Source organism: Zingiber officinale, chromosome 5A (genome assembly GCF_018446385.1).
Source record: "Zingiber officinale cultivar Zhangliang chromosome 5A, Zo_v1.1, whole genome shotgun sequence".
Taxonomy (NCBI): Eukaryota; Viridiplantae; Streptophyta; class Magnoliopsida; order Zingiberales; family Zingiberaceae; genus Zingiber; species Zingiber officinale.
The window spans coordinates 151,355,541-151,368,408 of NC_055994.1; the positions used below are offsets into that span (position 1 = coordinate 151,355,541).

A 12,868-nucleotide genomic window follows, 5' to 3' on the forward strand; every position below is an offset into this window, starting at 1 on the left:
TCCAGAGCCCAATTTTTATTATTTATTATTTATTATTATTATTATTATTTTAAAAATGATTTAAATAAATAAAATGGATTTAAAGAATTAAAAATTAATTTCCAAATAAAATCATTTCTCTATTTTCACACCGAATGGAGCGGACACTTTGCGCCACCATCGATGGCCGCCAGAGGCACGACAAAGAGAGCATCGGCCGTCGCTGCTCCGCCTTCCTGCTCTTGCTTCGCCCGTTTCGTCTTCCTTGCTTCCTTCCTCCTACTCGTCGCTCTTGTCTATTCCGCCGCGAGTCCCTCCATCATTCCCCGCTACGATGACCGCCTCAAGGACCCTCCGGCGAGGCGCGGGGACCGCCTCACCTGCAACTACTCGGACGGATCTTGGATCCCGGAACCGGAGACCGTCCCCTCCCGCTACGACCACACCTGCAAGGAGATCTTCAAGGGCTGGAACTGCATCGGGAACAGGAAGATCAACGGCCGAGATCTACTGCGATGGCGGTGGCAGCCCTCCCGCTGTCATCTCCCCCGTCTCGATCCTCTACGTTTCCTCCATCGCTTCAGGGACTCCAACATAGGTTTGCGTTGTTCGGACGCCGATCTCAATTTTATCGTCTCAAAATCTTTTTTGTTTTCCTTTTCAAAACGGTTGTGTTTGTGGTTGGATTCATTAGTGCAGGGTTTGTGGGCGATTCGTTGAACAGAAACATGTTCGCGTCGCTTGTCTGCATGCTGAGATCGGCGAGCGGCGAGGTGAGGAAATGGCGTCCAGCTGGGGCTGATCGGGGCTTCACTTTTCTGAACTATAACCTGACAATTGCGTACCATCGGACTAATCTTTTGGTGCAGTATGGTAGGTGAGTAATAGTTGTTCACCGGCAAATTGGTATTTGGGAATTTGTATTGCAACGTTAAACTAGTGTGCCTGCACATTGCAGCGCAAAATCCTAATTTTGATTTTCTATCTTACTGCTTGTTTGGAAATTCATACCTTGCCTTCCTACATTTCTTTCTTAAGTTAAAATAGTTCTCTTGTCTGTATGCTCTATGCTGATGATATTTATGCTCACAATCATAGCTAAACAAGTCTCGCAAAAGCCTAGTTACTGTGTTGGAAAAGTGTTGGTTACTCCAGCTAAAGTGAATAAGGATAAACAACAAGTCTTATTTCCAATGGAACTGTTCTTCTAGAACAAGAAATCATATTAGCTAGATGCTTGGAATGAAGGAATGAATGCATACTTTTGAGTATTTAGGGGGCTTTTGTTTCTTGTAAAAGCTTTCCGTTGATACCAAAGCATCTTGACTAAAAATTTCACTGGGTAAATAATAGTTCAGAAGAATTCTATGATGAACTTGATTCCAGTTCATACTTCTACTTTGGTCAGATATCAGTAGGATAACAAGCACTACTGAATTATTTTTGGTGCCAAATCAGATAGCAGATCAACTAGTGTTGATAAAAAACCTTTTTGGAATTCCAAGAAGAATGGTCTTTGAAGTGCCAAATCAGATTTTGTTAAGGCATCAAATAGAAAAGTTTTCTTTCTCAGTTTCTCAGTCGGTGCTAAGAAGAGTTCTTCCATTCCTCATCAGAGAAAAGGAGCCATGGGTCACTCTTACTCTGAATAATTACCCCAATAACCCAGTTTCCATCTTGCAACCCTTATTGACTTTCAGAAGCCTCCTGGTGTAGTTATTCCTTTGATGGCTAATGCTTCTGGAGTAAAAAAAAAAAAATTAGCTGAATGTGCTTTATGATGAAATAGTTTCTATGTTTTTTGGTCAAGAAAAATTTGGAGTTTGCATTAACTCAGTTGGAGCCTAATATAGGGCATTCAACCTTGCCTATTACATTGGCTAAATGATAATGGTTGGACCAATTTCATGGGTTCTACAGGATAAGTTTTACAGTGTTAAGGAATAAACAATTACTAATTGATATGATTATTTCTTTCTCCATGCATCTATCTATGTGCACATAATATGCAGATTCCTAAAGAAAATTGGTTTCTGTATCATGTCTTCAGGTGGTCAGCAAGTGATCTTGGAGGACCCTTGGAGTTGCGTGGATACAAACAAGGTTACAGGGTGGATGTTGATGTTCCAGAACGATCCTGGGCAGAGGCACCTGGCTTCCATCATATTCTAATATTTAATACAGGTCACTGGTAATGGTGATTCCCAGCGTTACATTGTTAGTCTTACATTTAGAAACTGTGCTAACATTAAAGATAGGAAAATATGTAAGCTATATTGATGCAAAGAAAGTAGACTAAATTTAAATAAACATATATAGTAATATACACTGATTCAGAGGTTTGAAATACAATTAGTTTATTTTTGAACATTTAATCTATTTCACCGAAGTTTAGCTAGATCACATTACCATAGTCTCATCCCATTATTTCATATGTTCAAAGAATAATAAAAGGTTCCATATTCTCATACTCTCATCTCTCTCGTCATCGGACCACCGAGTCACATAACTCATGCTTCATCACATACATGAGTACAACTCACAATTACTACCAAGTTCCATTTGAAAATTTATGGCATGAAATACTAGTCATATGCATGTATTTTTTCTTTTAAACTTTATCTTACAATTAGTTTGCAGCTCTATAACTCTAGTAAAGACATTTCAGGAAATTTGAAATAAAGTTTTCAATAATAAAGATAGATAAGCATCATTATGAAATTAACTGTGTAATACACTACATACTGCATTGAAATTCTTAATCCAAATTTTTATGTTATTTCCATTGAAATTGTTTCTTTTTGTAACAATATTTGGGCATTTACATATCAATATTTGAGGAGATGTTTATTCTTTTGGTCTAATTAATTTACAATTTGGGAGCTTTTCTTATTGTTTGAATCTTGATAGATGGGGGTGTCAATAGGTCATGTGTGAGTCAGGCATGCCAGGGGCTTATGGGACTTGCTTCTTTGTGTCAAGCCAAATTCGACATAGAAAAATGGGTCATTGCTTGAGAGAACTCGTTTATCCAATACATTGGCCTAACACGGGCCTTGGCCTGAGCGACTTGTGCTCATGCATAGTTAGGCCCCTATTGAAAATAATAAAACCAATAAAACCAATAAAAATATAAATAAAAAATAAAATAAATTCTATTAGAAGTAATATTTCTTTAAAAAATTTATTGAAATCATTCTTATCAATAATTAATATGAAAATAACAGTTGAAATTGATTGATAGGCTTTGTCGGGCATAGCCCGTTTCAAGTCCACAGGTTGTGACCTCTACATCCAACATCGCATGACCTATATGCTTATGAACGTACAGGACACAACCCATAACATGTGGTGCCAGGCCATGCCATGGGCGGACTGACCTATTCAACATACATACAAGTTGTTTTTGATTTTGAATTTGTTTGTTCTTGTAATTAAGTGCAGATGTGAAATATCATTCAAATGTATGAATATAGCAACTATTCATCATATTTAAATTCTAATTACGAAATAAAATCATAATCTGTTAACTTTCAGGTGGTGGGCCCCATCAAAGTTTGATCCAGTTCAATCACCAATGCTCTTTTTTGAAAATGGATTGCCACTTTTACCTCCAGTGACTCCAGAAATTGGCTTCAGTTTGGCTCTGAGACATATGGTATAACAATAAATGATTCGACATGCTTCCTGAATTTGTAGTATATGATTTGTTCGCATGTGTTGAAGTCATTAGATGGTTAAAATGAATCCTTTTATACCTTAAAATACCACTTGAAAGTGCTCAAAGTGTGCCAAGAACTTTTGTTATTGTTTTATGTAAATGATTGTTTGGTTATGTATCTTATGTGCAAATCTAATTACTCTCCTCAGTGTCCAAGTTCAGTGATGATTTGGTTAGGCATTGAACATTTAAGTCTAACATTAACTTGTTTGCATTCTTAAAAATAAAGTTATTACAGATTTACATGTTTGTGCACATACGTCTTAAAATGAAATATTCATGTCATAACAAAATTTATTCTCATTTGTTTAACTGGAATGAATTTCATATCCTTGCAATTTTCTCCCCTCAATCATTTTCTTAAGTTTTCCCTTCTAGTTGCCGGATCCAACTGACTCTTTTGTTGTTTTAGCTGCAGATTTGACTTTGCAATGGGGACCTAAATGTGGAATAATTTTGTGCCAAACTAAGTAGTTTAAGTTATATGAACCAGTGCTTTGATTCGGTAGGTCCAAACTCCTCATTAGGAACTTGGATTAAGTGGCTTAAGATTGAGAGTGGACTAGTGCCAAAGTGAACTAAATCAATAGGCACCAAAGTCCCATAGTCGTGGTTCTACTGGGATACACAAAATACATTTCATGTGAGGAACTAAGTCGATGGGGACCTTTTAATGTAACACTGGGCTTTCGAGTCTATGAATAATCAATCAGTGGGGATCACAGAGCTAGGTTTGTAGAAGGATACAGCACATCACTAGAAATGCTCATATAAGGCTGAGTTTCATAACATACAATGAGTTGTATTGTATCATGCTATGTTACTGAGACTTGGATACGAGTATCAGCTGGTTAGATTGCATTTGGCATGGCTTCGAGTGCCTACATGGAGTGTTAGTGTTCGAGTGTTGGAATCTGACATGGGTATTGAGGGATAGATGAAGGGTCCAAGTTATCAGAAGTAGCATGTTTGGCCTAAGAAATTCTGTAAGAATTCCCTCCTATATCTACATTTACAATAATGTGCTAATGGTGCACTTTCAAGACACAATGAGAAGTAGCAATTATGCCATATCCTTTATTTGATCTTTTAGGATGGAAGTTTTCTTACCTCCATTTTGATTGTGAGGTACATGTTAAGATTTTTGACAGGAACAATTGGATTACACCTGAATATGTTTGTTCCATTTATTGGGTACGAGTTGACCCACCCCACTTAGTGGGATAAAGATTTGATTGTTGTTGTTTGGTATGAATTGAGAAGAATTGACATTTTTTCCCAACGCATCTACATAAGTTAAATAAAATGGCAAGCATTAGAGTAGTCTTTTGCAGAACAGCTCCTATAATGAATGTAGTTTGAATATTATGGAATGCAATGTTGTGCATAGATTTACCCTAATTATCTATCTCATTCCTTCTGTATTCAATTTGTGCATGATTTGCCTTCTTGTAACAACAGATATTGTATGTGGAGAGACGAACAACTATGGATACAATGAAATTCTTCCGGACACAATCTCCAAGGCATTTCGAAGGAGGTGATTGGAACCTAGGTGGTTCATGTCGACGAACTCAACCTTTGTTGCCACACGAGGTGAGTTTTCTCATCCGCAAATAAGACCGTTTTACAGTTCCTCCTTTGAAATTATGTTACGACCTGTGAAGGTGGAAGAGTTGTTTTCGACAAAGAATGCAACAAATGCAGAGGCGCGTGTGATAAACAGGCACCTTTATGAGGTCCTCCATGGAACAAGCTTCCACATATTGGACATTACTCGCATGAGCGAGCTCAGAGCCGATGCTCATCCTTCGACTACCGGAGGGAAAATGCACGAAGATTGTATGCATTGGTGCTTACCGGGTTTAACAGACACTTGGAATGATGCATTCGTTGCTACTCTGGAAGATCATTTGGGAAACTAATTTTGTTTGTCCATTAAAAGGTCGCATGTTTGTTTACTTGTTATTTGAGCACTAGCAATATTTTGTTCAGGTATGAGAAACGACAATTCCTAATTGAGTTTGATAGCTTGCGGCGTTCAACTATATGTCTATATGCCGAACTCTTTTACTTTAATACAATATTATTAGCGTTGATAAAGTTGATATGTTGCTATAACATAATGTTGATGAAATATTCAATTTTTTTTATGAATAAAAAAATATTAAAATTGGAAGCTAAATCTAGGGAAAAAAATTTGCCATGTTGCAGGGAAGAAAATGATGGCTATATGCCTTTCGAGAAAACGACGCACAGCCACCCGCGTCACTCACGCGCGGACCACACGACATCCGGGTACGAAATTGGGTCGTCTTCCGCGGGGCCGGGAGGGTTCCGCGGGACCGATCCTCTCGCCGACCGTTGCAATCTCGGCTGCCCGAACGGTCAGTGCAGATGTGTCGGCAGCCACACGATGCCGACGCGTGCCCTCCGGCGGATACGCCATTGGATCCGTTAGATTACGGTTAGATTGGAATAAAATTACGACACTGCCCCCCTCCTCTGTTCGCCTTCTGAAGCTTTGTTACGTGCAGTAAACAGAGAGCGAAGCTGTTCGTGAGGCGACGTCGAGGACATGGCGTGGCCCTCCCTGCTCATTACTTTTGTCACATGATTGGTTTGTCTAGATGTCGAAGTTCTCTACTGAGATGATTGCACTTAGTCATCCAGCACAAAAGGGCCAAGGCAACAAAAGAGAAGGCAGTTATTATTATGATTATTATTCTTCACAAGGCTAAAATTGGCTTTAGAAATTATACTGGGAACCCTTTTCACCGTGGAAGAAGAAGCTACACTTCGAATCACGTCAACGTCTCTCCCAGCTCACGTCCTCATTGATGGTGGCATTGCTCCCAGAAGAAAGAGTGTAGCCCAAGTGTCGATAAAAGGCACATCGACCTGCGAAAAGAAACCATCTCCTTTCTTCTGCTACACAAATAGGAATTTCCTGCGCGGTGTGCAAAGGAAAAGAATAGAAAAGGAAAGAAAGAAGAAGGCAACGGCCGCTTTTAAGCGCCTTTATTCCGTGAAAGGCGAGATCTTTAAGAGAAGTAACGGATAGATAGCATAGCGGCACATCTGCAACAGAGGAGGAAGAGGAAGAGGAAGTGGAAGGAGAGCAGAAGCCATGGATTTTAGCTCGTTCGTGACGTCCCTGGCGACTTCCTTCGTCATCTTCTTGGTGCTGATGTTGGTCTTCAACTGGCTGCAGAGGAGGCCCGGCAACGCCGTCATCTACTATCCCAGCCGCATCCTCCGGGGGTTGGACCCTCTGGAAGGGCGGAAGGCGACGAGGAACCCCTTCGCGTGGATCAGGGAGGCCGTGACCGCCTCCGAGGCCGACGTCATCGCCGCCGCTGGCGTTGACGCCGCCGTCTACCTCGTCTTCCTCTGCTCCGGTACGGCCTACATGTGTTTCAATGCTAAAGACTAAACCTTTGCCATGTTTTAGATTCTTCATCATCTTTTTAGTCAATTAAGAATTCTTACAAGCAATTTCTGCATTTATTCACGCAGTGTTAGCAATTCTGGTCCTCTCTGGAATTGTTCTGCTGCCAGTTCTTCTTCCAGTGGCCGCCACTGTCCTTACTCGGCCATCTTCCTCGGATAGCAATAGCGAGGAAGGCTTCGAAAACCTCGACAAGTTAACCATGGGGCATGTCCATGTAAGTGAATGGCAAACAACAACAATTCAGTCTCCACCATGTAGAATTAATTTATCTTTCGCGATAAGTATCGTATCATGTTTAGGCTCATGGAAGAGTTTTAGGCCTCAATTTTTTGTTCTTGATTGTATCAGAAGGGAAGTCCGAGGTTATGGGCATTTTTACTTGGAGTATATTGGGTTTCTTTTGCAACATACTATGTTCTATGGAAAGCATATCGACATGTCTCGAATCTGAGAGCTGGAGCAAAATCAAGTGAAGAAGTAAGGCCTGAAGAGTTCGCCGTATTGGTGAGGGACATACCGGCGACCGCCTCCGGTCAGTCTATTAAGGATCAAGTGGAATCATACTTTAGATCACTTCACCCTGAAACATTTCACAAGTCCATGGTTGTCACAGACAACACAGAGGTAGATTCATCTACTTGTGCATAGATAGCTACGGTTCGATTCGTCGCGTAACAATTCTTTCTTTCAGGCTAACAAAATTTGGGCAGAGATAGAAGGCTACAAGAAGACACTTGCTCGAGCAGAAGCAGTGTATGCGGAGTCGAAAACTACAGGCAAACCAGATGGCATAAGGCCTACAAACAGACTAGGCTTTCTTGGTCTAGCGGGCGAAAAAGTCGACACAATTGAACACTGCAATCAGAAATTAAAGGAATTGGTACCTAAATTAGAGGCTGAGCAAAGTATCACCCTAAGGGAGAAACAACAACAGGCAGCCATTGTCTTCTTCAACAGCAAGACTGCTGCTGCTTCTGCTGCTCAGACAATTCACTCTCAGAACGTCGATACATGGACGGTAATGGAAGCTCCCGAGCCACGACAGTTAATATGGACTAACTTGCCGAAGAAGTTCTATGAGAGACAGATAAGAGCTTCTGCCATTTACGGCTTAGTCTTCCTCACCGTAGTCTTCTACATGATCCCCATTACATTTGTCTCTGGTTTCACAACTGTAGAAAATTTGAAGAAGTATCTGTCCTTTACTAAGAAGATTGTGGATCAGCCAGAGATCAGAACTGTCTTGGAGGCTTACCTGCCTCAGCTTGCACTCATTGTATTCTTAGCTCTGTTGCCGGGTTTTCTTATGTTTCTATCGAAACAGGAAGGAATCCCCTCCGAGAGCCATGCGGCGCGAGCTGCCTCTGGGAAATACTTCTACTTCATAGTTTTCAATGTCTTCCTTGGAGTAACAATTGGTGGTGCATTGATTGATTCACTGAAGACTATTGTTAATCACCCTTCAGAGATTGTCACACTGCTCGGCGCGAGTCTGCCTAAAAGTGCCACTTTCTTCCTCACCTTTGTCGCTCTCAAGTATGATCCTCCCCTCCTGTTCTCCAATTTCTTATACAAATTGATAGCTATTGAATTGAATGATACATTGTGCTCGATTGGATCTCAGATTCTTCGTCGGCTATGGACTTGAGCTATCGCGCATCGTTCCTCTAATTATCTTTCATATCAAGAGGAGATTTCTTTGCAAAACTGAAGCTGAGGTTAAAGAGGCTTGGGCTCCTGGTGACTTTGGCTACGCGACTAGGATTCCTGTCGACATACTTATCGTCACCATTGTTCTCTGTTACTCAGTAATAGCCCCTATAATCATTCCTTTCGGAGTCATGTACTTCGGCCTCGGCTGGCTCATCGCTCGTAATCAAGTGAGTTCTTAGTTTGTACTTAACTAGAAAACAAAATCCTTAAATGATCATGTTCATGTTAATCTTCTGATGCAGGCTCTTAAAGTTTATGTGCCGAGGTATGAGAGCTACGGTCGGATGTGGCCTCACATTCATTTACGAATTATCGCAGCTCTGATTGTGTATCAAGTCTCGACGTTTGGCTACATTGGCTTGAGGAAATTCGTATATGCTCCCTTCCTGATTCCCGCCATCGTGTTCTCTTTCATCTTTGCCTTTGTGTGTCGAAAGCGATTCTACCTTGCCTTCGTCCACACACCACTAGAGGTTGTTGCATCACAAGGGAAGAAGGAGGTCCCAAATATGGAAGCAATATACACAGCTTACATTCCGCAATGCTTGATAAACGACAAGTTTGAGGACAGCGACATGTTTGAAGATGCTCACTCGCAGTCACTGAGAACGACATCGTTCTGAAGTCGATCGTCCATTGCCTTACTAAATGCATCTGTTTGGTGTACATTCGATTGCATTGTGTTGTTTCCTGAATTCTGTTTATATAGCAGTTGTTGCTGATTTGGTAGTGTTTTAACTAAGACTTGTTGAAGAAGTGTTTTAAGGAAGAAACTATTTAGAATCTGTTTATGCATCCCTCAAATTGGAGAATTAAACACACACAGAGAGACAGACACAACTCTTTTAAACCTAAAAACAAATGACAATGACGAAGCAGGCGGCGGCAGCATCTCTCTCTCTCTCTCCCTATAAATATCTAGCTTATGCCACACGCATCTGGCAAAGAAATGCCGACCTTTTAATTCCTCCCCCGATCCCTCGTCCCAAACCCTAGCCCCTCGTCCCTCCGCTCCGCTCGACTCAATCTGATCGCTCACCCTGCTCCTCTCCTGCTCCCCATGTCGCCTTCCTCGCCGGCCGTCGCGAAGATCTGCTTCAACTCCCAATGCAAGGAGCCGCTGCCCGACCCGCCTCCCGCCAGGAGGAAGGGCTGGCGCCTATGCTCCGGCGAGATCGCCGAGCTCTGCGACCGATGCTCGTACGCCCTCTTCGCTTCGGGATTTCTACGACTGAGTGATTCTCGTACTGGATCTCCGATGCTCGATCGTCTTTGATTTGCTTTCGGTTCCTGGGTTTTTTTGAGAGTCTTACTGGAATCAAGGCGGCCGCTGCTCCGCCCTTCTTTTCCTCGTCGGATTCGGTTGCTTGAGTTCGTGCTTCAGTGGTTTTGGGACAGTGTTTTTTCCCCCCAAAATTTCTATCGTAAACGCGGAAATCACTTTGCTTTCAGCTTTCATCGATCTCTTCGGATTTGCAAAGTTTTGACTTTTTTTTTTTCTTTTCACGCGGAACTGGCTTTCTGTCGGGATATTGAGTATTGGGATGTTTGTAACTGTACAATGTCTTTTGTTTGCTTTCAGCTGCACTTTCGAGCAGGGTAATTTCTGTGAAACGTATCACTCCGACGATAGGGGTTGGAGGAACTGCGAAGCGTGCGGCAAGGTTTGAAATTAAGTTGAATGTTTTGAATCTCAGTAATTAGGCTACTATTGGATCCGCTCAGGAGCTGGATTTTTTTTTTCCCCCCAGCGAGTGCACTGTGGATGCATCGTCTCACTCACTGATTATGTGCTTCTTGATGCTGACGGCGTTGACTGTAATGCATTGGCAACGAAGCCTTCTGCCACGGTGAGTAGGGAAAAGGAAGATCTCCCGAAGAAAGATGTATCTCCAAGGAAGCAACTCAGCGACCTCTCCCCTATGACTTTAGTGGGCAAATACTCTTATCAACAAATCAAAGTAAGGCGATTTACTTGATTGTAGTTCATTTTCGTTGAATACTAATACTAATGCTTATTTTTCAGCATTGGATGATGAGTATGAGTGTATATACCTTGGCACGAGAGAACAACTCGCTCTGGCAGCAAATTTCTGAGTCAGCTGTCTCCTGTGCTCCTGAACAGATAAAGGCTTTGTATAGTCAATTTCAAGAAACTCAAAGACCGGCCAAAGTCGAACTTGAGAAACCATCCAAGTTGAAGACCGCCCAAGATATTTGTAAAGCGAAACTCCAGTTTGAAATGACTATCCGGGCGAACATGGAAATAGAGCTAGACGAGCAAATTGCAAAGAGTTCACAATTGTCCGCTCAGCTGCAGGAATTGAAGGCTACACGCACAGCTACCAAAGAATCGAAGCTAGCAGCTGAGCGTGCTGAGCGAGACTCCCTACGCTCGGACCTAGCAACTATCAAAAATGAATTAATAGCTGTCGCGACGGAGTTGGCCATGTATCGAGAGGAAAAGGATGAATGCTTTGAGACGTGGAAGAAAGATCTTTTCAAAACACGGGAATATAACGTACTCATTGCCCGCTGCATCACCAAAGCCATTATCCTGGGAGCGAAGGGTGGAATGGAACAATTGAAAGTAGGTGGATTTTTAAATTCTGATGTTCCTGCCAATTGTTTGGATCTCAAGAGTATAATTAGTAGCTGTCCTCCTGACCATTTTCACGACTTACTATAATCTGTCCTAGTTTCTTAATGACCTACTGTATGTTAAACTCTAGGTTCTTGTTAAACTTGTCAAAGGGTTTGACTTTAAAATTTGATTGCTTACTGACTTGTATTTTTCCTCCTTAGCGTGTGTACACTAACCTAAAAATAACGTATGTTCAATCGTTCGGATAAAAATCCGAATGGTGTAAATCAATGAATAATTAGAGAGATGAACCCCCTTTAGGTTTACATAACGTAGAGATCATCCGATTTTAAGACCGGTCCGAATTGGTCGGGATTGATTAGCTAGGACTGTTCGAGTTTATCTCTGCTCGTAATTAAGATGTTCGAGATGAAACTCATTCGAGCTTATTTTTATTTGGAGTTAAAACTTGTTCGATCTTTAACTTTTAGGATAGAACGGACTATCACTTAAATATTCATTATCGCAAAAGTGTTTAGAGTATTTTTTTTATTACTCTATTTAAAAATTTAAGGTAAATTATCCATTTTATTAAATTTAGATAATCATTTTTTATTACACATTAAATTAAATATTTTAAAATTTTTATCATCCTTAATTTTTTTATTATTTTTTTCTAATTTTTTATTTTTTATTATTATATTTATGAAATCAGTGAAATGAGAGAGATTGAAAAGATTAAGTAGAAGGAGAGAGATTAAAAAAAATATTATTCTATTTTTATGGTAGAGATTTTATTCCCTAAATTTAGAGAATCATTATTCATCAAATCTTAGGGGGCGTTTGGTATGAGCATGGGAATGAGAATCGGAATGGGAATCATTGTATTGTGGAATGAGAATGAGTATGAGCATGGATATCACTCTTGAAAGCAATGTTTAGTTAGTTGCATACTTTCTATCGGAATAAATCAATATTTCCTTTTTTACCCTTAAAGAAAAATAAGAGAAAAAAAATTAGATGTGAGAGAAAAATATGATGAAAGAGAATGATGAGAGAGAAAGTATGATGAGAGAGGAAATGTGATGAGAAAGAATAAAGAGAGAGAAAGTGTGATGATAGAAAATGAGAAAAGAGAGTGTGATAGAAGAGAGCATGATGAGAGATAAAATATGATGTGAGAGAAATTATGATGGGAGAGGATGAAGAGATAGAAAATGTAATGAGAAAAAAATGAGGGGAGAGAGAGTATGTGATGAGAGAGATTGAGGAGAGAGAAAGTATGATGAGTCAGAAAGTGTGATGAAAAAAAAGAGAACAGTGAGTGTGATGGGAGAGATGATGAGAGAGAAAGTATGATGAGAGAGAAAGTGTGTTGAGGAAAAAAGAGGGAGTGTGACAAGAGAGATTGAGGAGA

At 40.6% G+C, this 12,868-nt stretch overlaps 3 protein-coding genes across 4 annotated transcripts; all 3 read left to right on the forward strand.

The window, feature by feature from the left end:
• The first annotated feature begins 11 nt into the window (after positions 1–11).
• Positions 12–6,811, forward strand: LOC121982514 (protein trichome birefringence-like 13). Of its 2 annotated transcripts, none has more exons than XM_042535641.1 (7): positions 12–577; positions 679–856; positions 2,030–2,170; positions 3,517–3,637; positions 5,162–5,296; positions 5,368–6,167; positions 6,238–6,811. In XM_042535641.1, exons 1-6 carry the CDS (start codon positions 163–165, stop codon positions 5,623–5,625), a joined length of 1,248 nt encoding a protein of 415 aa, XP_042391575.1. In that variant the 5' UTR covers positions 12–162; the 3' UTR covers positions 5,626–6,167; positions 6,238–6,811. The 2 variants fall into 2 exon arrangements, with proteins under 2 accessions (XP_042391575.1, XP_042391576.1); XM_042535642.1 differs by having other exon boundaries at positions 352–577; positions 674–856.
• LOC121982510 (CSC1-like protein ERD4) lies at positions 6,604–9,652 on the forward strand. Its single transcript, XM_042535633.1, has 6 exons — positions 6,604–7,101; positions 7,220–7,368; positions 7,503–7,778; positions 7,846–8,690; positions 8,779–9,034; positions 9,110–9,652. The coding sequence occupies exons 1-6, from the start codon at positions 6,831–6,833 to the stop codon at positions 9,488–9,490; spliced, it is 2,178 nt and encodes a 725-aa protein (XP_042391567.1). The 5' UTR covers positions 6,604–6,830; the 3' UTR covers positions 9,491–9,652.
• Positions 9,653–9,751: 99 nt separating this feature from the next.
• On the forward strand, positions 9,752–11,655 carry LOC121982515. Its single transcript, XM_042535644.1, has 4 exons — positions 9,752–10,067; positions 10,450–10,531; positions 10,619–10,828; positions 10,894–11,655. Exons 1-4 carry the CDS (start codon positions 9,928–9,930, stop codon positions 11,554–11,556), a joined length of 1,095 nt encoding a protein of 364 aa, XP_042391578.1. The 5' UTR covers positions 9,752–9,927; the 3' UTR covers positions 11,557–11,655.
• Positions 11,656–12,868: the final 1,213 nt, after the last annotated feature.

Excerpts from the sequence above, each read along its gene's own strand:
- LOC121982514 (XM_042535641.1), top strand. The coding sequence starts at position 163 with ATGGCCGCCAGAGGCACGACAAAGAGAGCATCGGCCGTCGCTGCTCCG. Across the intron at positions 578-678 it reads CTTCAGGGACTCCAACATAG|GGTTTGTGGGCGATTCGTTG; the intron begins GTTTGCGTTGTT and ends TCATTAGTGCAG. Across the intron at positions 3,638-5,161 it reads GTTTGGCTCTGAGACATATG|ATATTGTATGTGGAGAGACG; the intron begins GTATAACAATAA and ends TTGTAACAACAG.
- LOC121982510 (XM_042535633.1), top strand. The coding sequence starts at position 6,831 with ATGGATTTTAGCTCGTTCGTGACGTCCCTGGCGACTTCCTTCGTCATC. Across the intron at positions 7,102-7,219 it reads CCTCGTCTTCCTCTGCTCCG|TGTTAGCAATTCTGGTCCTC; the intron begins GTACGGCCTACA and ends TTATTCACGCAG. Across the intron at positions 9,035-9,109 it reads GGCTCATCGCTCGTAATCAA|GCTCTTAAAGTTTATGTGCC; the intron begins GTGAGTTCTTAG and ends CTTCTGATGCAG.
- LOC121982515 (XM_042535644.1), top strand. The coding sequence starts at position 9,928 with ATGTCGCCTTCCTCGCCGGCCGTCGCGAAGATCTGCTTCAACTCCCAA. Across the intron at positions 10,068-10,449 it reads GAGCTCTGCGACCGATGCTC|CTGCACTTTCGAGCAGGGTA; the intron begins GTACGCCCTCTT and ends GTTTGCTTTCAG. Across the intron at positions 10,532-10,618 it reads ACTGCGAAGCGTGCGGCAAG|CGAGTGCACTGTGGATGCAT; the intron begins GTTTGAAATTAA and ends TTTTCCCCCCAG.